The sequence below is a fragment of the Bison bison genome, unplaced genomic scaffold (genome assembly GCF_000754665.1).
Source record: "Bison bison bison isolate TAMUID 2011002044 unplaced genomic scaffold, Bison_UMD1.0 scf7180017864304, whole genome shotgun sequence".
NCBI classification, from domain to species: domain Eukaryota; kingdom Metazoa; phylum Chordata; class Mammalia; order Artiodactyla; family Bovidae; genus Bison; species Bison bison.
Genome location: NW_011494876.1, coordinates 10,165,169 through 10,189,886, shown reverse-complemented (window position 1 = coordinate 10,189,886; position 24,718 = coordinate 10,165,169). Strand labels below are relative to the sequence as shown.

General features: G+C 38.4%; 1 protein-coding gene across 1 annotated transcript in view; it reads right to left on the bottom strand.

Moving 5' to 3' along the window:
• ERC2 (ELKS/RAB6-interacting/CAST family member 2) overlaps positions 1–24,718 on the bottom strand; it is an 882,456-nt gene that overhangs the window by 587,394 nt on the left and 270,344 nt on the right. The window contains exon 4 of the mRNA XM_010851669.1: positions 5,822–5,896. Within this exon, the coding sequence (XP_010849971.1) occupies positions 5,822–5,896 (75 nt within the window). The remainder of the gene's footprint in view (positions 1–5,821; positions 5,897–24,718) is intronic.

The window sequence follows — 24,718 nt, the reverse complement described above, 5'->3', positions numbered from 1 at the left end:
GTCAGTATTTAGATCCTGGCTTGTATAAGAGCCCTATTCCTTCCATTAGCCCCTTAAAGACTGAGCGCTCACTTTTTCTGAAAGGCCCACCATGGTGCTGTGCACAAAAAAGCTGCTTGGTAAGCAGTGGTATTTGTAATTCAAATTCATGAGTTATATTCACACAAAATAAACCTGTTTATAGCAGGAATTATAAATTAACAACTTGAACATTTAGAGTCAAACACATATATGAAAAGTTTGAGCAGAAAAAAGTTCATTTTTAAAAAAAATCTTCCCTGCTTCTAAATGACAACCATATATCATCCAGAGCTAACATTTAACTTGACATTTTGCTTTTTCTGGCTATCACTTAAAACCCACATTTTTTCCCCTTATTTAAGGAAAATAGTTAAATGGGACAAGGCTTTTTTTTTTTTCAGCTGAAAGATGAGAAGATGAAGAAATTGCTCAAGAAAAAATAAGCTAAAGGATAATTTCTTATATTGTAAGTGGATAGTGCACATCAAAAACACAGGGCTTTGCAAGTTTAAATGAGTTATGCTCCAGGTTGCTATAAAGGCTTCAGGGCAAGACTTAAAACCCAGGAAAGAAAAAAAAAAAACAAAAACAGACAAACAAACACAGGGCATATGTTGGCTGTAGGGTACATTATTTTGGAGGCCCATTTGCAGGGTTGATAACATACACATGTAAAAATGATGAATCTTACTTTACAGCACAAAGTACAATATTGCAGCTTACTAAAAATATCAAATAGACCTCTTGAGCTCTCATGAGCTGCCTCAACCCCTTCGAAGACGCAAAACTCAGTGCATAATTTCCAAAGCATGGAAAGAAAAACCAGCTGAACTTAGGAACCGTCTTCAGTAAAAGCAGACTATAAGAGTAGGGAGTCTAGGAACTTCAGAGAAGAAACCTGTGTTCATTTCTCAGCTGCCAACCTACCTGCTGTAGGACCTTGGGCAGGCTGTTCATTTTCTCTAAAACATGGCTTTTTCATCTGTGAAATTGGGCTACTCATGCCTGCTCCTGGGTTATTACATGCCAGATGCCTCATACCTGGTTCTCCATGTGTGGTTAGTAGTGTTTGAGCTGTAGATGTCACTGGTGATACAGGTAGTATTTTTTTTTTTTTTTCTTGTTGTTAATTCTTCTTAGTAGCCACAGAAAGAGCCATGGCTTATTTTCAAGGCCTAAGACCCATCATAATGCCTTGACTAGAAAAACGAAGCTTGACACAAATTTGCAATGAACACATAATCTTGGGAGAAAAAACAATTCTGACTGCCATGTTTTGACTCATATAAAATAACTGTTCAAAAGATGGGTAACATAAACCTAGGTAGGCCCTGGAGCCAAAGAAAACATTTCAGCCACTTCATGGTATTCCTGACTAGATCCCAGGACTCAAATTACATTCACAGTGGGAAGTGGGATGAATTCAATGGCCAAGGTTTGAAATCGTAATCCTTCCCTTCTTAATTATGTGATGCTGGGAAAAGTTACCAGGTAGTTCTTGCCTTCCCATGCTCCAGTGTATCCCTTCCACGCCTGCTGAAACTGAACGGCCTGAATTTGATCAAACACCAAGCTATCTCTTAACGGAAAATTAGCTCAGTCAACCCCATGCAGAAGAACAGCAGACATCTGCCTGAACACAAAGACAAGGCTTGGGTTGTGGATTTAAAATCGAAAGATCAACCTCACCATTAGAGGTAGCACTTGAACACAAAGTCATATTCTTTCACCACTAGCACATCTACGAGGCAACAACTTGGTCAAGCTCAGTATTGAACTGCTTACTACTCAGTTTCCATAGCAAAGCTTAGTGGGGATAAATGTTACACAAGAAGAACCACTCATGACACAAAAAGTGCCACAGCTGATTATGTGACAAGAAACCTAAATAACCACAATCCTCACTTCAGCTGCCACAGAAATATTGTCATATAGTCACATTACGCCCCTAGCTTCTTAATCCACTTTAGCTAACAAGTTCACCAGATCAAGTATATTATCTGCAACTCTTACTAAAACCCATATGTCACTCATATATCCCATCTGATAAACTGTGCTGAATTTAGCGCTAACAAAGTTTTTATTGATGAATGTCATCTAATTTATTAAGCTAATGGAATTTAGAGAATTTCAAGTTTTTTCTTACAGCCTGAGTTGTTAAATTTGGAGTGAAATTCTATGCTCCATCTCAGTAATTGTTATTATTCCAGGGTTGGTTGTTTTTCCTTTTTTTTTTTTTTTTCCATTTTTTAAAAACACAGTCTTCTTTCTCCCTATCCCTTCTATCTGTGATTGTTGGAGATGCTGCAGCCACTTTGCTCAGACACACAGAAAGGTTCTGTCTGAAAACAGACTTACATGAAGAAACCTAAAATGAGAGATTGAATGAGAGAAAATGGAATCTGTTAACATCTTTGAGCCCCAGGAACAAGCTATTCCTGAACAATATCTTGTTTTTCCCAGTTACATGGGTCAACACATTTCCTTTAGGCTTTAGCCATTTTAAATTAGATTTTCATTCACTTAGTTTTAACTATCAAAGAAAAAAAACGGATATTATCTGACAAGTACTGTTGCTACCATAATTCATTTTCGTTTAAAAAAAAAAACACTAGATATAGCTTTATGAATGAACCCAAGAAAGTGAAACTTTTGAACATCATGTTTATGACATGTCAAATTTATAACAGAAGTAGGTTAAAACACATTCTTTTCAAGGAATTAAAAGAAAAGGAGGGGGGGAAATCATTTAACTACATTTTTAATTGTTCTCCATAACAGCAGGAAAGGGAAGCTTAGTAAAGAATCTTTAGTCACAAAAGCAAGAAAAGGAAGAGCACTGCAACATCTACAGGAAAACTAATTTTTCTGAAAGACACAATGTTCTAAGTGCAAACCTGGAACATACCTGCCAGACCAAATCAGGATCAAAATTAAAACTTGGAGCTTCCTGCAAGAAGATAAATCACAAATAACTTCATTTACTTTGCTTCCTTTCATATTTATTCAGGTGACTTCAGCCCCCCTGACTGAACTGGCTGACAGTGGTTGTGATGGCTGCAAGAGAATTTCCCCCACTTCAGTGTATGCAGATGGCCCTCCCCAACAGAGATGTATTTTCACAACTCTAAAAGCCCAGGGAGGTACACAGACATCTACTAGAACTACCAGACTGTGGCTCTAAAAGCGCTCTAATTGGGACAAGATTTCACAGATTTTCATAACAACTTTCTGAGTTGATGTAAAGTATATTTTTGGAGAAGATGAGGACGCATAATTTCATCCTCAGTTTCTTTGAGAAGTAAGAGAAAAGTAGGGGTAGCTTCTAAACCCTTAATTCATGTCACCTCCCCAAAACTAAATGTCCAACTGACTCCAGGAAAGCTCCTTTTAACTTCAGGTTTTGCCAAGGTAGTATCTGACACCTTTATCCAAAGGTGTTTAAATTAAAATACAACCCTGTCTCAAGTTGCACCTATTAGTTTTAAGGGTTAGTTCTATTTGGTAGTCAACCCTAATGCTTATAAAATATGGGTTTCCAATATTCCCTCCCATTTCACAGAAACATAATATACAAAATCAGAAGAGATCACAGCCTTCATCACAACCTTACACACATGACTGAGGAGATGAGCTTCTACCAGCTGCCCACATAACTCAATTTATGCACACTGAGCATAGATGCTAATGGGACCCAGACTTCTCCACTGACAAAACAGAAGGCAGTGCTTTGTAAATTAACAGGCATTCAAAGACAACAGAAGAACTCCAGGCTCAGTTCCCTGACAGTATATTGATTATCAATTGTCCTAAAAATGTGTTCTACCAATCAGCATCACTGGCATCCATTTAAACAAAAATGAAACTCCAGACTCAATTTACTGATAACATATGGAGTGAATTTGCCCTAAAAATTATATTTTATAATTTAAAACATATTTTATATGGCCTTCTTATGTAGACAGCCCAAAGGAGTGTTTTTAATTAACTATTAAATAGTTATAACTATTACTATTTTTTGTTTTCTAATAAAACATATGATGCTAAAAAGAGTAAGCTATAAGCAAACAGACTTTATACTTAAAATCACAAGAAAGCACTAATAGTCTTTGTACAGAGACCTTTAACAGGAAAATGACCACTACTCTGGGACAGATGCCACTCCTGGTTTCTCCAAAGAGTTTTGAAACACAATCTTTCCTTTAAAAAAAAAAAAAGAATGCTTTGGAAATAGTTTTATATACATCCTATTACTAATTGTGTTGGAACTGGGGAGGTAGGTATGGAGGTAGGGAGAAAGGAGACTGAATGACTCTTTGCAGAAAACTGAAATAAAATCTTTTGTCTTGTCTTTTTCCTTTTCTATTCTTCTTTGGTTTTTTGTTGTTGTTGTTGTTGTTGTTTAAGCCTTGGCCAAGTTTCAAGTTTGGTTCCAATGTGAAGTGAGGAAGAAATCTCTGTTACAAGATTCTATACTCCCCTACAAGTGTAGAATAGTTAGTTTATTTACAAAATAAGTCAAAATTATGTAAATCCAAAAAGAATAGATGAGCCAAGATGAGCAATTATTTTTGAACCTTACTGGCATTTGATCCCTTTGATAATATTTTTCAAATCAATTTGCTGCAAATGTATTTATAAGTACCATGAATCATGTAACCTCACTTAGGGGACATAAAGTCTTAAAGTAAATGTTCTATGTTATTTCCAAAAAACATCCACTTGGATGAAGACATTGTCATTGACTAGGGAAAAAAAAAAAAACAAACTCAAGTTAGACTTGTAATGCCAGGAACTCAGTAGCTTGTATTAGTTTCCTTCCCCCCGGACTTGGGAATTTTTTGGCAGACAATCCAAAATAATGTGTTCCAAGACAGAAAAATCATTACCCTATCAGCAAGCTTTAGAATTCTTTTGTAGAAAGATGGTGACTAGCAAACTCTCAAATGTTATACTTAGGCATGAAATATCCAAATTGCAAACATCATCATTATGAATTTTTTCCCTCATGGAACTAAAATCAATAATTATTTATTCTTACAAGAAATAATCTACTATTTGCTTCCTTTGGGCAAAAAGTGAAAGTAAAAGACTTCAAATCTTTATAAACTGACAAAGCAACTGGGTTTCATAGATTGGTTTCTTAATGGCTCAGTCATCATTATATACTACATTATTCTTTAAATGCCCTAAATCCATCCAGGAGGATCTTTGCTTCTTTTAAATATCTCTATGCTCCCCCAGTTAAAGAGAGTACTTTGTATTTAATAATTATTAATTTCAGACTTAGGAGAAAATACTGAAGTCATAAGAAAGTTATTATTCTTTGAAAAGTAAATTTTGCTGATAGCATAATTTTACTTAGTTAACACCTCCATTGCACAAAAAACAACTTATCTTTGCCAAATGTTAGTTTCTCAAGGTGTCTTTTCATTATCATGTGAATGGAGAGAAGAAAAAAGAATTATTCTCGCTTTAGAAATTTACTTTTAAAGCACACACAAAACCTCCCTTAGGGTTGAAAGCACTGGCTATGCTCTGGAAATGAAGCCAGCTCCTTTCTGCCAAAGGATACTTGAGCCCTTTATTCTTTTGCCCAGAAAAAGCATCCTCATTAAAGAGCCAATAAATTAAACATACCCGAGAAGGCAAAAAAAAAAAAAAATCCAGAAGAAAAGCACCCATCAGGGTGCCTAAGGAAAACACAACCGTACATTTCATGCGTTTGTGTTAGTCACCATCAAGTTTAGAACAAACTCCGAGGAAACAGCTGTCTTTGAAAAATGTGAATAGCTCCTACCTTCATTTCAATGACAGTCTGGAGAGCCTTCGTCTTGGCTGGCTCCGGCTGAAGTTGGCTTCTTCGGTGTAATTCCTGGGGAGGAACACGATAGAAATAAGCCTGACGGTTCATCCTTCCCTTACACCATGACTTACGCACAGGTACCACTCAGCCCACCCGGTCCAGGCTCGCAGTGCACAGACATAAACAAGCCACAGGTGCCTCTTCCCCCACCCTTGTTAGCATCCCTGCTGCCTGGAGCTCGCGATCCGGTGAAAAGCTCCTGGCACATGCGCTATTTCTGAAACTTCCATCAATAATTAATGTCAACTGTGACAAGGCCAGCAAGTAATCATAATCCAAATACTGTTCAACACTGGGGCTGTTGCCCAGCCATCAAATCATAATTTACTAAATTACATTACTCTGTGCTCCCAATACAAACACAGCAAGGAAACAGAGGAAAGAAAATGACTAACGTGGTTGCAAATCTGCTGCACGCATGGTATTTTGCTACTGAAGTAGGTTTGAAATGAGCAATTTAAAACATTTTCAGTACAACTGTGTCACTTTTTGCAGTGAATTGGCCTGATGAAACCCTGTGAATCTCTTGCTTCCTAATTTACAGTTTCAATCCTTGCTCAAAACCACATCTGTGTGTGATACGTTTGTGCATTTATGATGCCAAGAAATTAAAACCGGCATTAATAGCAATAGTGTTAGAGGGGAGAAAAAATGGTTAAAGCCAGATATAAACTCAAGAAATTCTTTATAGATAAAAAGCAAAAAACATAATTACAATTTTAAGATTCAAGGCTTACTTTTTGTATGTCTCCAAAAAAAAGTTTATCAAGACTAAAAGATAGCCTTGGCAGAAGAGAACAGATAAGGTTATTAAGTTCATACTTTATTTTTCTTAATGATAATTATCAACAGTTTTATGAAAATAACCAATGACAGGAATAAACAAAAATGCTTACACATGTCAAAATCGCTGGTACAGTTACTCACCTATGGAATAATTCCATTAAGACTTATTTGAATTATAAGTCACCTATGGATAATGCTATAAGATTTATTTGCTTCCAGAAAAGTCATTTAACATCAACTTGGAGTAGTGCTAGATCTTTACGTTCCCTGGGTTGGGAAGATCCCTTGGAGAAGGGAACAGCTACCCACTCCAATATTCTGGCCTGGAGAATTCCATGGGCTATCCATGGGGTCACAAAGAGGCAGACATGACTGAGCGACTTTACACTCCACTGGACCACAAACGTTTTTAAAAAGGAAAAGAAAAACCTTGAGTGTTAAAGAAGTGGACCAATATAATTTCTGGCTTTATCCAAGTAAAGACATTAAAAATAACCCTACCTCCACCATTACTAACATCTATTATCATCACCATTTCATTAAGAAAGAACATTTCATCAAGAAAAATTTTTCAGGACAGAGTCACAGAGAAAAAGATAGTCCTTCCCTGGATTCCAGGATTAAGAAAACAGTCAACCTTTCACCCATATCCTATTACTTTGTTCTTATTTTCCAGCAGCCCAAGAAGACCATGGTCATGGACCATGGTACATACATCTAGGGACCAGTACTGGGGAATTACTGCTACACCCCTGGACTATAGCATATTTTCTCCTCAAAGGCATCACTGGCACAAATCAGCAGAGCTATGCAAAACTATTTCTCAACCTTGAATTTGAGAAGAATTAGAATTGGTGCTTGGGCATTATTTAAAATGGTCTCAACATCAGGACATTTTTCCCCCTAAAATATTTCTGTAAGGAATGAGTCCAAGTATTACTGGACCCAGTTTCAGTATATTATCAGATACATCACATAAGGAATTCAGCCTTTAAAAAAGAAAAAGTCGACTTAGCCCTCAACATTACTTCCAAGATTGTTGGAGTTCACTGGATCAATAAAATCTTACAGATGAGAAAACAGAAAGTAAGTAACTTGTCAGAACTGTTCCATAGTAAGTCATAGAAGAAACACATTTCATAGGTAGGTCAACAACTCTGATAACATGTGGTATCAAAAGTATCTTAATGAAAAAAACTGAGAATGAAATTCATAATTTCATACCATAGCCCCTGAAGTTTCAGAACAAAAATCATAAGATAATTTGAGGAGAGAGGTTAAGCTTGTATAAAACAAAAAAAAATAATTATGAAGCAACTAAGCAACACAAAAAAGATAAAAACCATTAGGGTAAAAACATGTGCCATTAAAATTTCTGCCAAGCATGGAAACATTTTTAAGAGCAAACATGCAATAACAAAGCTAAACTTGTGGCAATAGTTTTGCAAAAATGAAAACAGAGTTCTCTTTGCTGTGACTATACAAGTCCTATTATAAACCAGTCCAAAAACCAGCCCCAAATCTCTCTGTCGCTCCTTAAAACAATAAATAAAATTTCCAATTATCCAAGAACTGTAATTTTCCTCTTTTAAACATATTTCAATCAACTCAGACTTCACAGTTTCTGAGGATCACCTTAATTCTTAAGGTGTCAGGTAAGTGAAGATTATGAGCCACATGAAAACTTTATGTGAAAGTCACTCAGTTGGGTCCAACTCTTTGCGACCCCATGGACTATACAGTCCATGGAATTCTCCAGGCCAGAATACTGGAGTGGGAAACTTTTCCCTTCTGCAGGGGATCTTTCCAACCCAGGGATCAAACCCAGATCTCCTGCATTGCAGACAGATTCTTTACCATCTGAGCCACAGGGAAAACTTTACGGATTGCCTAAAAGTCCCATCTCAGCCACTTTATTCATCTCTAAGATTTGGGATCCTTAAAAAGCACACTCTGATTGTAGCAGAAAGGATCAGTTGCCCAACAAAGATTTTGTTCCTCTTCATTCAGTTCAGTTCAGTTCAGTCGCTCAGTCATGTCCAAATCTTTGCGACCCCACGATTTGCAGCACGCCAGGCCTCCCTGTCCATCACCAACTCCCGGAGTTCACTCAGACTCATGTCCATCGAGTCAGTGATGCCATCCAGCCATCTCATCCTCTGTCGTCCCCTTCTCCTCTTGCCCCCAATCCCTCCCAGCATCAGAGTCTTTTCCAATGAGTCAACTCTTCTCATGAGGTGGCCAAAGTACTGGAGTTTCAGCTTTAGCATCATTCCTTCCAAAGAAATCCCAGGGCTGATCTCCTTCAGAATGGACTGGTTGGATCTCCTTGCAGTCCAAGGGACTCTCAAGAGTCTTCTCAACACCACAGTTTAAAAGCATCGATTCTTTGGTGCTCAGCCTTCTTCACAGTCCAACTCTCACGTCCATACATGACCACAGGAAAAACCATAGCCTTGACCAGACGGACCTTTGTTGGCAAAGTAATGCATGAGGCTATTGTTAGGAAATGCCACCACCACCACCCTTGTTTCAGGTGAGACCATGTGACTTATTTCTGGCCAGTGGAATACGGGTAACAATGAGGAACTCAAGGCCTTAGCAATCTCTCACCCTGTCTGCATCTCTCCCTCTTTTTCTGCCTGCTGCTAAAGGAACACAAGACCCAAGAAGATGGCAGAACCCCAAGAGAAAAGGAACCTAGGTTCCTGAAATACCACATGAAAAGTCTATTGAACACCCACATTGGATGGTGGTGCACATGAAAAATGAATTTGTATTAAGTTAGTCTCAGTGTTTTCAGCCTTTATATGTAGAGATCCCAGCTCTCTATGCTTTAACTACTGCAAAGTGATTTTAACATATGAGTGCTGGCCAAATTTTTCTAAACTTAAGAGTAAGATGAGTTGGTTGCTGGTGCTCCAACTATCCTTAATTATCTGAAAGATGCACCCAATAGGCAATGAATGATCTTAAATAAAACTAAAGAAGTTCCCCAGGAGCATCTGGGTGCAGTGATGAGGGAAGAGAAGATTTTACTTACTCTATAAGTTTTTAAAGTGAAAGAGGAGAGTGAAAAAGTTGACTTAAAGCTCAACATTTAGAAAACAAAGATCATGGCATCTGGTCCCATCACTTCATGGCAAATAGATGGGAAAACAGTGGACACAGTGTCAGACTTTATTTTTTTGGGCTCCAAAATCACTGCAGATGGTGACAGCAGCCATGAAATTAAAAGACGCTTACTCCTTGGAAGGAAAGTTATGACCAACCTAGATAGCATATTGAAAAGCAGAGACATTACTTTGCCAACAAAGGTCCGTCTAGTCAAGGCTATGGTTTTTCCAGTGGTCATGTATGGATGTGAGAGTTGGACTGTAAAGAAAGCTGAGCACCGAAGAATTGATGCTTTCGAACTGTGGTGTTGGAGAAGACTCTTGAGAGTCCCTTGGATTACAAGGAGATCCAACCAGTCCATCCTAAAGGAGATCAGTCCTGGGTGTTCATAGAAAGGACTGATGCTGAAGCTGAAACTCCAATACTTTGGCCACCTCATGCGAAGAGCTGACTCACTGGAAAAGACCCTGATGCTGAGAGGGATTGGGGGCAAGAGAAGGGGATGACAGAGGATGAGATGGCAACACCGACTTGATGGACATGAGTTTGAGTAAGCTCTGGAGGTGGTGATGGACAGGGAGGCCTGGCGTGCTGCGAGTCATGGGGTCGCAAAGAGTTGGACATGACTGAGCGACTGAACTGAACTGATAAGTTTTTAAATGACAATGTGGAAACATCAAGTTCAGCAGTTCCTATGCTTTTCTGGGTCACTGATTTCTGTAAGAATCAGTTGGAAGCTATGGATTATCCCCAGAAATGGATACAGAAGCATACACCAACAAAATGCTGTATCAATTCAGCTGGTTCACAGGGCCTAGTCCAGTACCCAAGAAGTTCACCTTTGAATCACACTACAGGCTAAAAACCACTTAATGAGACAAAAGAGCACTTTATGGGGATGGGCGGTCAGGACCCTGTCCAGTTCTAGCCTTGTTCCCCTTTCTGATGAGTAAAAGAAGCTTTATGATGAGTTTCTATTGGCCTTCCAGATCTGAGGACATCCAGATTTTCAATAGCAGCTGATTCTCAAAAGCTGGTCTCTGGTGGATAGTTCTAATCACACCCATTCTCATTTCAAAAACAATAAAAAGAAGAAAATTGGCTATTTCACTGTGACACTGATACTGAGGTTATTTTTCTATAATCTAATGACTAGGATGACCTTACCTGGTATAAAACTGCCAGCTCCTCCAGGTGATCAACATGGAAATATAACAAGAACCCAGAATTTTGAGCATGAAACCTCAAGTGGTTCATCAGGATGACATTTCTCTGCAGTTAATGAGAATCTAAAGTCTAGTGAGTTAATCTGGATGGACACTAGCATCCAAGATGAGCCTGACAGGATAACATTTGCACATACTCTATATTTTCTTTGGCAGACAAAAAAAAAATTCAAAACTTAACTTTATATCCAAAAGTAATTTACTATTTATATCCAGACTTTCCACCTTACCATTCTGGTAATCTATGGCCGTGTAAAAAATCACCCCAAATTTAGTGGTGTCCAATCACCACAATTTTATTATGTTCATTAATTCTGGGTCAGAAACTCATAAGAGGCAGAACAAGGAAGGCTGATTTTAAAAGCATGGTATTAGAGCGCTGAAACAGCTGCGGCTGGTGGATCCACTTCCAAGATGGCTTCTTCACCCGTATGTCTTCTTGGCTAGAAAATGACTTGAAGGCCAGGTTTACCTGAAATTCTAAATCTGAGCAACTATGTATGGCCTCTCAGTGTGACTTGGACTTCCTCACAGCATGGCAGCCCCAGGGTCCTCCAACCTCTTATACTGAAGTGCAAAGATTCCAAGAAATAAGCCAGAGACTTCATGGCCTTTTATTATCTACCCCCAGAAGTCCCGTGAAAGCATTTACAAGCATTCTCAAATTTCAAGGAAGAGTGCAGAATATTCTGAAGCTATATCTTTTAATCGGCACTTATAAGGAATAAAACCAGCTGGAGAAACCAACAGGAAAGAAACTCAATAATCTCAACATCAACTCAGATCAGTCTTAAGATACAGCAGATTCATACATACAAAAAACAATTTGATATAAGGGATATAGATAATATAGCAGTAAACCAAGCAGAAAAACATTCCAGCGCCTCTGTTTTTTCACTTCAAATTCCAACACAAGAGAGGCATAACAGTTTAAAAAGGTGATCAAAACAGTTTGTCAAAAGTGTTGTAAAAATAAGTCACAAAGGTGGAGCAGGACCTTTGAGAGTTGAGCCATTTTAAATTTGGTGATTAGGGAAAGTTTCAGTAAAAAGTGAAATGTGAACAAAAATCTAAAGGAAATGAGGGAACCAGTTATGCAGATATTCCAGGCAGAGGTAATAGAGACCAAATGCTTGCGCACCTGCCTACAACTACATAAGGGATAGGGAAAGTGGTAGGTCAGAGTTCAGGGGTAGGGGATGATGGGAAGATAGGTATATATTTAGAGTCCACTGCATTGATACTAGTTTCACTCTGAGGAAAATGGGGAACCACTGGAAGGTTCTGGGAAAAGACAAACCATGATATGGATATGATGCACATTCTTAAAGGATTCCTCCAGCTGCTGAACTGAAGTATGGTTTTGGATTGAGGAGAGAGATAATAGAAAAATCATAGGACCTAGTAGAAGAAACTGGAAAAAACCCAGCAACAGACAAAAGAATCTTGGACCACAATGACAGAGTGAAGTTTATGGCAACGAATTGAGTCTGGATATGCTTTGAAAGTGAGGCTCACTTGATTTCATGATAGACTGCCTGGGACTAGAGAAAGAGAAATATACTTTACTGTATGGTTTCAAGGCATACCAAGACAGAGAAGACTAGGGAGAAGTGGGAGTTACAGGAATCAAAAGTTGGGTTTTGCATGTGTTAAGTCTGTGATGCTATTAGACATTCAAGTGGAGATGCTAAGTAGGCGGTTGAATAGATAAGCTGGATTTGAAGGAACAAGTAAAAGCTACAATTACAAATTTGATATCAGTGAATACATAGCACTTAATGCAAGGAGCCTAGATAAAATCAACTAGGGACTAAGCATAGGGAGGTGAGGAGAAATCATAGGACTGAGCCCAGGGGCAATCCAACATTAAGGGGTCTCAGAAGTGAGGAGGAACCAGCAAAGAAGACTGAGGAAAAAATACCAAGACAGGTAGGAAGAGAACAAGGAGAGTAGTATCCTGGAAATCAAGTGGAGAAGACAAACACAGGATGTAGGAATGATCACCTTATCAACTGCTGCTGAGCAGTTACTAGAATGAGGTCAGAGGAATGGTCATAGGACTCGGCAACACACAGGACATTAATAACCTTGACTAGAGCAGCTTTGGTGGATAGTGTGAGTAAAAGTTGACTGAAATGTGCTGTGGGAGAATGGAAAGGAAAAAAAAAAGACCTTTAGGCTATAGGATTTACTCAGGCTACTATATTGCACAATTATTTACTGATCATTTATTTCATCAAAACTCTGTTTTAGATTTGTACATCCATGTTCACAGAAGCATTATCAGAAGAGCCAAAAAGGTGGAAGCAACTGAAATGTCTTTCAACACATGGATGAATAATCAAATGTGGTGTATATACATATATATATACATTGTATTATTCAGCTTTAAAAGGATATAAGACGATTCATCCACCTATTACAACTTGGACGAAATTTGAGGATATTATGCTTAGTGAAATAAAGCAGTCCCAAAAAACAAATACTGTATGATCTCATTTATATGAGCCATCAACAACAGTCAAACTCATAGAAACAAAAAGTAGACTTATCATTGCCAGGGACTGAGGGCAGGGGAAATGCAGAGTTGTTTAACGGGTATAGAGTTTCGATTTTGCAAAATGGAAAAGTTCTGGAGATCGGTTGCATAACAATGTGGATATACTTAATACTACTGAACTGTACACTTAAGGATAGTTAAAGTGTCAAATTTTATGCTGCAGGTACTTCTATTTATAAAAAATTTTTAAGTCAGAAATACAACAGAAACTAAGTCCCTCAACCTTCACCATTTTCACTCTTCTAGAGAGAAACCACCATCTAAAGTTGATGTCTATCCTTCTCATGCATGTTCTATGCATTTATTACATATGAATGTCTTCATAAATAGTGAAATCTAACAATAGAATACATTGTTTTCTCATTTACATAAATGGCAGCTGTCCGCACTGTACAAAGCTTTGCATTTTAGTTTCTAATCTCAATAATATTTATGACTTCAGAATTTGTATGTGTAAATATGTTTTCTATTATTTTCCTACTATTAACAATTTTACAGTAAACTTTCTAGTACATGAAAAAGACCTCTTTTTTTGGCTATCTTTATACTCTTAAATGCATAATAATTATGTTCTTTCTGAAACACTCCGTTTCTTCTGCTTAGAATAATCCTCTACCCTTTTCATCTCTTTATCAGTAGAAATCGGCAGACTTTAGCCCATCAGCTCACCATCTATCTTGGTAAATAAAGTTTTATTGAAATACTATTATATCCATTAACTTACATACTGTCTATGGTTGCTTTCATATGGTTTCATTTCACAGCAGAGTTGAGCAGTTATAACAGAACCAAAATGGCCTCACAAAGCAAAAAATATTTTAAATCCTATCTGGTCTTTTATAGAAAGTTTGTCAACCCCTAGTCTAGAATATCTTCAAAAAGAGGGAGGGGACATATGTATACACTGTTGTATGACAGAAACCAACATTGTAAATCAATTATTCTCCAATTTAAAATAAATTAAAAATAATCAACCTAGCAATCTCAGAAAAAAAGAAACACCAATCTTTGTGTGGTAGTTTAAAATATGTTCACAAATTTTTTATATTCCCTTTATAAGATGAACCTTAAATATCTTAACCTATAGTGCCTGAAGATGGGACTTAATAACTCAGTTCCGACAAAAAGAATACAGTAGAAGTAACAAGTATCACTTCTAAGGCTTCATCATAAAAGACATCATGGCATTCATCTTGCTTACATTCTTGGGTCACTCACTCTGGGAGAAGCCAGCTACCACGCCATAAGGACATTTAAGCTGAAACCTATAGAGAGGCCCATACGACATGAAACTGAGGCCTCCTGCCAACAGTCAGATGAATGAATCATCATTGAAGTGGATTGTCCAAACTTAGTGAGGCCTTCAGATCCCTGCAGCCTTACAGAGAGCTTGACCGCAACTTCATGAGGTACTCTGGAGACAGAAACAATAAGTTAAGTGACTCCAATAATTCTTATTGCACAATTAAGGCTTAAATCAAAGAAAGTGGGGAAAAGGGCCATTTGTGACCTAAATCAAATCCCTATGATTAGATAGTGAGGTGACGACTAGATTCAAAGGCTTAGATCTGGTAGACAGAGTAACTGAAGAAATATGGACGGAGGTTCGTAACACGATACAGGAGGTGATGATCAAAACCATCCCTCAAAGAAAGAAACGCAAGAAGGAGGCCTCACAAATAGCCGAGAGAAGAGAAGCTAAAGGCAAAGGAGAAAGGAAAAGATATACACAACTGACTGCAGAGTTCCAGAGAATAGGAAGGCGAGATAAGAAGCGTTCTTAAGTGAACAATGCAAAGAAACAGAGGAAAATGATAGAATGGGAAAGACTAGATATCTTGTCAAGAAAATTGGAGATATCAAGGGAACACTTCATGTAAAGACGGGGACAATAAAAGACATAAAGGGCAAAGACTTAACCAAAGCAGAAAAGATTAATAAGAGGTGGCAAGAATACAAAGAAGAACCATATAAAAAAGGTCATAATGACCCAGATAACCATGACGCTGTGGTCACTCACCTAGAGCCAGATATCCTGGAATGTGAAGTCAAGTGGGCCTTACGAGGCACTACCATGAACAAAGCTAGTGGAGGTGATGGAATTCCAGTTGAGATAGTGCAAATCCTAAAAGATGATGCTGTTAAAGTGTTCCACTCAATATGCCATCCAATTTGGAAAACTCAGCAGTGGCCACAGGACTGGAAAAGATCAGTTTTCATTTTAATACCAAATAAAGGCATGGCCAAAGAATGTTATGTTCATTTCACATGTTAACAAGGTAATGCTCAAAATCCTTCAAGTTAGGCTTCAACAATACATGAACCAAGAACTTTCAAGTGTACAAGCCAGGTTTAGAAAAGGTAGAGGAACCAGAGATCAAATTGCCAACATCCACTGGATCACTGAAAAAGAAAGGGAATTCCAGACAAACATCTACTTCTGCTTCATTGACTATGCTAAAGCCTTTGACTATGTGGATCACAACAAATTGTGGAAAACTCTTAAAGAAATGGGAATACCAGACCACCTCACCTGTCTCCTAATAAACCTGTATGCAGGTCAAGAAGCAAAAATTAGAACCAGACATGGAACAACAGACAAGTTCAAAATTGGGAAAGTAGATAAGGCTGTATATTGTCACCCTGCTTATTTAATTTATATGCAGAGTGCATCATGTGAAATGTTGGGCTGGATGAATCACAAGCTGGAATCAAGATTGCCAGGAGAAATATCAACCTCAGACATGCAGATGGTTCCACTCTAATGGCAAAAAGTGTAGAGGAACTAAAAAGCCTCTTGATGAGGGTGAAAAAGGAGAGTGAAAAAGCTAGCTTAAAATTCAACATTCAAAAACCTAAGATCATGACATCCAGTCCCATCCAGTCCCAGTCCCATCACATCCAGTCCCATGGCAAATAGATGGGGAAAAAGTGAAACAGTAACAGACTTAATTTTCTTGGCCTCCAAAATAACCACAGATGGTGACTGCAGTCACAAAATTAAAAGACACCTGCTCCTTGAAAGGAAAGCTATGACGAACCTAGACAACATAAGAAGAAGCAGAGACATCACTTTGTTGACAAAGGTCCATACAGTCAAAACTATGGTTTTTCCAGTAGTATTGTATGGATGTGAGAGTTGGACCATAAAGAAGGCTGAGGGCCAAATAATTGATGCTTTTGAGCTGTGAAGCTGGAGAAGACTCTTAAGAGTTGCTTGGACAGCAAGGTGATAACTAGTCAATCCTAAAGGAAATCAGTGTTAGTTGCTCAGCTGTATCCAACTCTTTGTGACACCATGGACTATAGCCCACCAGGCTCCTCTGTCCATGGAATTCTCCTTCTAAGAATACTGGAGTGGGTAGCCATTCCCTTTTCCAGAGGATCTTCCTGACCCAGGGATTAAACTTGAGTCTCCTGCTTTGCAGGCAGATTCTTCACCATCTGAGCCACCCCCAGAGAAGGGAATGGCTACCCATTCCAGTGTGAATATATTATGTTACATGGCAAAAGGTGCTTTCCAAATACAATTAAGATTATAGATATTAGGATAGGAAGATTATCCCAGATAATCTGGTGAACACAACCTAATCACATGAGTACATTCAAAGCTCAGAACTTACTCTAACTGGAGGCAGAATTCAATGGTACATTAAAAGGATCATGCACTAAGATAAAGTGTGATCTATTCCAGGGAAGCAAGGATGGATTAATATCCAAAAATTAATCAATGTGATACACCACATTAACAAACTGAAGACTAAAAATTGTGCGATCATCTCAACAAATGCAGAAAAATCGTATGGCAAAATTCAACATCTATTTATAATAACAATTCTCAAGAAAGTTGGTATTACGGAAACAACTCCAACATAATAAAATCTGTATATGACAAACCCACAGCAAACATCATACTCAGATAAAAGATGAAAGCATTCCCTTTATGTGAGGAACAAGACAAAGATGCCCACTCTCACCACTTTTACTCAATGTAGTATCAGAAGTCTTTCTTAGGCAAGAAACATAATACTGAAAATCCTAACCACAGAAAGCAGACAAGGAAAAGAAATAAAGGGAATTCAAATTACAAAGAAACAAGTAAAACACTGTAGATGATATGATGCTATACATAGAAAATCTTAAATCCAAAACACTGTAAGAATAAATGAATTCAATAAAATTGAAGATTACAAAATATATAGAAATCTGTTGCATGTCTATACATTAACTATCAGAAAGAGAATTAATGAAAAAAATCTCATTTACAATTGCATCAAAAAGAATGAAGTTATAAAAATAATCTAAAAAAAAGGGAGATGACTTATAAAACTATAAAACTCCTCAGAAAACTGTTAGACTATGATGAAAGAAACTTATGATGACACAAGCAGATGCAAAGAGACACCATGCTCATGTACTGGTCAAATTAATACTGTTAAAATGAGCATACTACCAAACGCAATCTGCAGATTCAACACAATCCCTATCAAAATACTAATGGCATCTTTTCACAGAACTGCAATGAATATTCCTAAGATTTATATGAAAACATAAAAGTCTCTGAAACACCAAAGCAATAGACAGAAAGAACAAAGTGTCATGTTCCCTGATTGCAAACTACACTGCAAAGCTATGGTAATCAAAATAGCATTTTACTGGCATAAGAACAGTAATGTAAATCAATCGAATGCAAGAGAGAGTACAGAAATAAATCCATGCTTATATGATCAGTTAATTTATGACAAAGGAAACAAGAATATACAATGGGGAAGAGGCAGTCTTGTAAATAATGTGGGAAAAACTGGACAACTATATGCAAAAGAATCAAATTGGACTACTTTCTCAAATCATATACAAAAACAAACTCAAATGGATTGAAGAATTAAATGTAAGACCTGAAACCATAAAACTGCAAGAAGAAAATACAGGCAGTACACTCTTTGATATTCATCTTATCTATAAATATATATATTTATATATATTTTTTGCTTTGTCTTCTCAGACAAGGAAAACAAGGGTTAAAATAATCAAATGTGACTATGTTAAACTAAAAAGCTTTCACACAGCAAGGACACTGTCAAGAAAACAAAAAGGCCACCTACTGAATGGGAGAAGATATTTACACATGATATATCTGTTAAGATATTAATATCCAAAATATACAAAGAACTTACACAATTCAACATCCAAAAAACTCAATTTTAAAATGGGCAGAAGACTTGAATAAACACTTTTTCAAAGAAGACATGCAGATGGCCAACTGACACATGAAAAGATACTCACTAATCACCAGAGAAATGCAAATTAAAACCACAAGGAGCCATCATCTCACTCCTGTCAGGATGGCTATCAACAAAAAGAAAACACGTAACAAATGTTAGTGAAAATGTGAACAGGAGGAAATTCTTGTGCACTGCTAGTAGAAATGGGAACTGGGGCAATCACTAGGGAAATAGTATAGAGATCATCCGAAAATTACAAATAGAACTGCCATATGACCCAGCAATTTCACTTGTGCATATTTACTTCTCCCACAAAAAAAAGCAAAAACACTAATTCAAAGAAATATATGCACCCTAATGTTCATTGCAACATTATTTACAATAGCCAGGATATGAAAGTAACCAATGTCCAGCAATAGATGAATGGATAAAGAAAATGTGGAATATATACACAATGGAATGTTAGCCAAAAAAAAAAAAAAGTGAAATCTTGCCATTTTCGACAATATAGATGGACCTGAAAGGTACTGTGCTTAACTGAAATAAGTGAGACAGAGATGAAGTCATTTCATCTCACTTATATGTGGAATCTAAAAAACAAAACCAAGACACTCATAGATACAGAGAATAAAGGGCGGTTGTCAGAGGGGAGGTGGGTAGGGGTGGAAGCAAAATAGGTAAAGCGACTTAAAGATATAATAGCCTGCGATAAACCATAATGGAAAAGATTACCTAAAACAGAATGCATTTGTGTGTATAACTGACTGACTTTGCTGTACAGCACAACACTATAAATCAATTATACTTAAATTAAAAATAAGAATAAGTTATTTTAATATATTTTTTAAAAGCATAAACCTCCATTTATAAAATAAACCACAGGGATATAGTATACAGCAAAAAGAATATGATCAATAATATAGCAATAACTTGATACAGGGACAGATGGTTACTAGACTTTCTGCAGTGATCATTTCATAGTGTATACAAATGTCAAATTACTGTGTAGTACACCTGAAGCTGAACATCATACTGTACTATTTTTAAAAAAAAAAAAAAAGAAAGAAAGAAAATCAAGCCCAAGCCTTCAGGGAACTCTTGGGAGTCAACTGTGCCCCAGAATCTGCCTTCCTTGATGCCAGGAGGCTGGGCTTCTATAACTGCTCGAGTTAATCACTGTGTGGTGGCTGCCTGGACACTTCTGGAAGGGAGGAAGTTCAGCAAGTCTAGTCACGTGAAGGCACACCTCTAGCAAAGATCACAGGTGTGTTTTGGCAGCACCACACACAGCTAACTGGAAGATGGGTACAGTGGCCTAGTAAATCGGATGCCAGGGAGTTTAGGTCAGACAAAATTACCATGTGCTATAGTTCATGATTCAGAGGTTGTACAAAGAACTCCAGCTTTGGTGTGAATCAACATGGAGAGAAGAGGATGTAATTCCATTTCTTTTAGTCTAGATAACTGGTAACTGGCTTTAAAACTCTTTAAGCAGTATAAGCTTGTTTTGTTCCCAAACAAAATTTTACATTACACAGACACAAACAGATGATAAAATTATTTGAGCATCTACTATGTCTCAGTGTGACAGATCTGAGAGATAGGAAGGAAGTAAAACAGATTGGTCCCTGTCATCATGAGGCTTAATATCTGGTATGATAGGCAGAAGAAATACAAAAAGAAACAAATTAAAAACTGCAAGTATATACAGAAGGTAAGAACTACACAAAAAATAGCAATAAATTGATACTGAGATGGATAAAATTAGGGAGGAGACTCTATGATCCAGATATTTGCTGAATATGTGGTCAGATTTCTAATTCTTTAGCTCTGAATTGTAGTATCAGTTAAGGTAACTTTACTTTTCCCTGTTATCATCCCCCTTAATTTTAATCTAGTGATCAGGGAAGGCCTCCCAGAATGGGGAGCATTCAAGCCAAGACCTGGAGGATGAGCAGGAGCCAGCCATGAAAACATCTGTTGGGAGGGAGGCTAAGATAGAGAACAAAGAAGTAAAAAAAAAGTGGGGTCTATTCTGATTGATGGGGTGGGAGGAGAGTAAAGGCCTGGAGCCCCTCCACTCCATTGTGGAGATCCCTAAAGTACCTTCTAGGAACTCCAGGTCTCCTCAAAACACCATTTAAGAGCCATAATTCTGGGTATCATACTTCTAGTCACAGATTCTCAAACTAGATGGAGGAAAGTCACTGGCTTTCTGTCCAGTTACCCTCAGGGAATCACCCAACCATCATTCCACATTCCTGGATCTTTATATACTTTTCTTCATGTCCTTTTCTTTCTCAAGTACTTGGAGAAGGCGTGGGAGAGGGAGGGCCTGGCTGCTTCACAGCTCCAACCAGAGAGCCCATTTTAGAGATGCCAGCAGGGGATGGCATATGAATCAACAGCGTGTTCCCGGCACACCCCCACGGTCCAGATGGCTGCACATCACAGGAGCAGAGGGCGGTTCCTACGCAAAAGACTTCCCTGGCTGGAGACACATGCCACACTTTAGACCACGAGGGAACACACTGTGGTAGTGGTGGTAACATTTTCACAAAAAAGGACACAGTCTTTCTTCTGCTGCAGGTTTTCATTTCAAATACCCATCCGTAGTAAAACCTTATGGTGTAAGATACTGAGGGCTCATAGAACTGGCAAGCACCACAGGAACTAGTTGGTACAGCTTGTCACACACTGTGCAAATCTCTTCATATCCCTGATGCAGGTCACTGAGCTGACGTTTGAAAGATTTTAGATCTGGGTAGTCACAACTCCATGAAGCAACACAGATAGTTGGCAATTTTTCTCTTTATATACATCAACTCAAAATCTGCTCCCTCTTACTCTTGTCCATTCGATCTGGTTCTTCATTACATAAAATTTAATAACATCCATGCTGGCCATTCACTGAGGTCTTGCTGTGTCCCAAGCCTTGGATGAAGTACTTGACATAAAATATCTCATCTAATCCTCAACCCAAACTTAGGAGACAAGCACTTATCTTATCCCTACTTGTCAGGAGGAAACTCAAGCCTCAGAGAATAATGAGCAACCCAAGACCAGACCACTAACAAATCTGTTTTTTGTTGTTGTTGTTGTTTTTTACCCACAGCTATCCTTCAAAAGTTCAGCCAACTCTTGACAGGCAGCCTCCAAAGAACAAATCTAGCTCCTTTTCTTAAGAAGGCACCCCGAGTATGGGAAAGAAAGCTACATCTCTCTCTTACAGAATTTTCTTCTCTACCTGAAATATCTCCAGGCTCTTCAGCCATTCATGGTAGAATACAAGAGCCAAAATAAGAACCGTCCTGATGACTCTTCTCTAGAAAAGCTTCATGTTCTATCTCATTCCTAAAACACGGTGCCAAGAACTGGCCATTCCACACGCAACCTGACAAGGGTAGAGTTCATCCATCCTTACACATTTTCTAAAGGGGCCAAAAATTAGTCAGTCATTTCAGCCACTCTGAGCCACTTTATCAAGCAAAGATGTTCCTGAGTCAGAAATGGTGTGACCATAACTGTGTGGGACAGGGTTGAAGTCTCTCATGAATAAGCACAGAGCCAATCTCCCCAGAGAAGTGCCCTATCCACAAGTGACCTTTGGCTTCCCCTGTGGGACTTGCAAACATTTGGCTTTCAGGTATCACAGATGGAGCCTTTCAAACCACCATCCATGCACTTGATCACAATTTTGGGGTTTCAGATGCTGAACAAAACCTGTCAGTACTGTTTACAAGTCTACTCTAAATCTGCTCAGAAACCTCACCATCTAGTCTTTCTCTGCAGCAGATTCTGTGCAATTTTGGAATGTTTCATTGCATTTGCCTTTATTATTTTATTACACTAGTAGGAAACTGAAGCAAAAGGACTGACATTAATAACAACAAGCACAAACCAAAGAGCTGAGACAGGTGGCACTAGTCCTCCCCTCAAAATGGCTCATCTCCAGTGTGAATCTGACTCTGTAGCCAGGAAACTCTCTTTCAAGTATGAGGTAACAATCAGAGATCCCTAATGATTGTATCTAAAAAAAAAATTGAGATTTTAGAATGTTTTTGTATCTCTAAGAACAGTAGTCTCTTCCTCCTATAAGTGTAATAACTGATTTTTTGACATCTGATTTGCAAACCATTTCTGGCATTACCACCAACCAGCTGTAAAACCTCAGGTAGGGAGCTACACTACTCTGTGTCTCATGGCCTCATCTGTAAATGGGGATAAGAGCTGCACTCATCCCAATTGTTATAAGGATGAAATAAGTTAACAGGTATAAGTCCAGTATGCAATGGCCCCTAGAAGAGTACCTGGAACATAGTTCAATATGTTGGCTATTTAACATGTATTTAATAGTGTGACCAACTCCTCATGACCATCTGGAGTTCAGAGAGCACTAAGATAAGCCAATGCAGGAAGAACAGGGAGCTAGAAAAGGAGCACAGACCCTGGGAGGGGACAGGGATGGTCACAAGAAAATGATGTCCCCAAGATGACAGATGGTCCCTTTGGAAAAGTGTAATGGGTTAGAGGCAGCCTAGCCAGAAGGTCAGTGATGGGTCATGTGAGGAGTTCATTCACAGGCACAGCCAGTCAATGGGAGGCCCTGGCAGAGTCCTTGTTGAGCGAGCTGGCAGCAAGGGGAAACTGAGAGGTAAGTTATAGGCCTCAAGAGGTCCAGAGGAAAAGCCCTAGGCCCCAGTTGAAGAGCAAGAGCAGTGGGACCCCAAGCCAGGGACTAGACCAGGAGGAACTACACAGAAAACTGAGGGCACACTCCGAGCAGTTACCAAACCCCTGGCACACAGCACACCCTCTAGTACACAGCCAGCACAAGAGCGCCTAACATCTGTCACCAAGAATCTCTCTCACCCAACGCTCACTAACAACTCCCCAAAGTCCTGCGATTATCCCCACTTTACAGATGAGGGGACTAAGGCCCAGAGAGAGAAAATGACTAGCTTAAGTGCTCAGATAAGAGCGAGATGGATGGATGGAAGGATAAACAAAATAAATTGGCAACATGGCCTCAAACCTAAGGCAGAAGTCATTTCCTAGAAAGAAGCTACATATCATCCTCTAATCTCCTGCCCAACCATAACCACTTCAATATTTCCTGTGAATATAGTCGCATTCATCCATCCATGCTCCCACCAACACAGTCCCCAGGTTGTCCCTTCCATTATATACCTTTCACCCATTACAATCTCTCAAAGGTGTAGTTCAAATCCAATGTACTTCAAGAAGCTACACACACACACACACACACACACACACACAAATTCTTCCTTCTCATCCTGTACTTTGTTTTTATTTCCATTAGAATGTGGACAACAATAGCAAACATTTTAGTTTTCATGTACAAGGTACTGTGCTAAACTGCACATGTTTTGTGTCCTTCAATCATCATAATTCCTTCTACTTCACAGGCAAGGAAACTGAGGAGCTGAGTGTCCTATCATAATAATTGAGATTCAATCCCTTGCCTGTGCTCTTAGCCATGATTCGGTTCAGTCCAGTCGTTCAGTGTGCCCAACTCTCTGCGACCCCATGGACTGCAGCGTGCCATGATTACCAATATTCTTTCTGCACGTGCATATGTATATCCTCCATGGGGCCCTAGAAAAGTGCAGCAGACAGTAGCTCCCCAAGCCTAACATAACTCCACAGTACCTGCCAGCTGTTGATACTCATCACTCTTTACTAAGTCTAGTTGACTGACTTAAACTCCATCCATGTTTAAAACGAGGTTACTATTTGAAACAGGACCTGGCATATGGTAAGCATGAAATGATAAATAAAAAAATACATAAACTCTAAGAAAGATGTTGCACTAATCTCATACTCCATCCATTTATTTCTTGCTTCTATCCATTTATTCAATGCGTTAGGAGATTTAAGACAATGTTTAACTCTT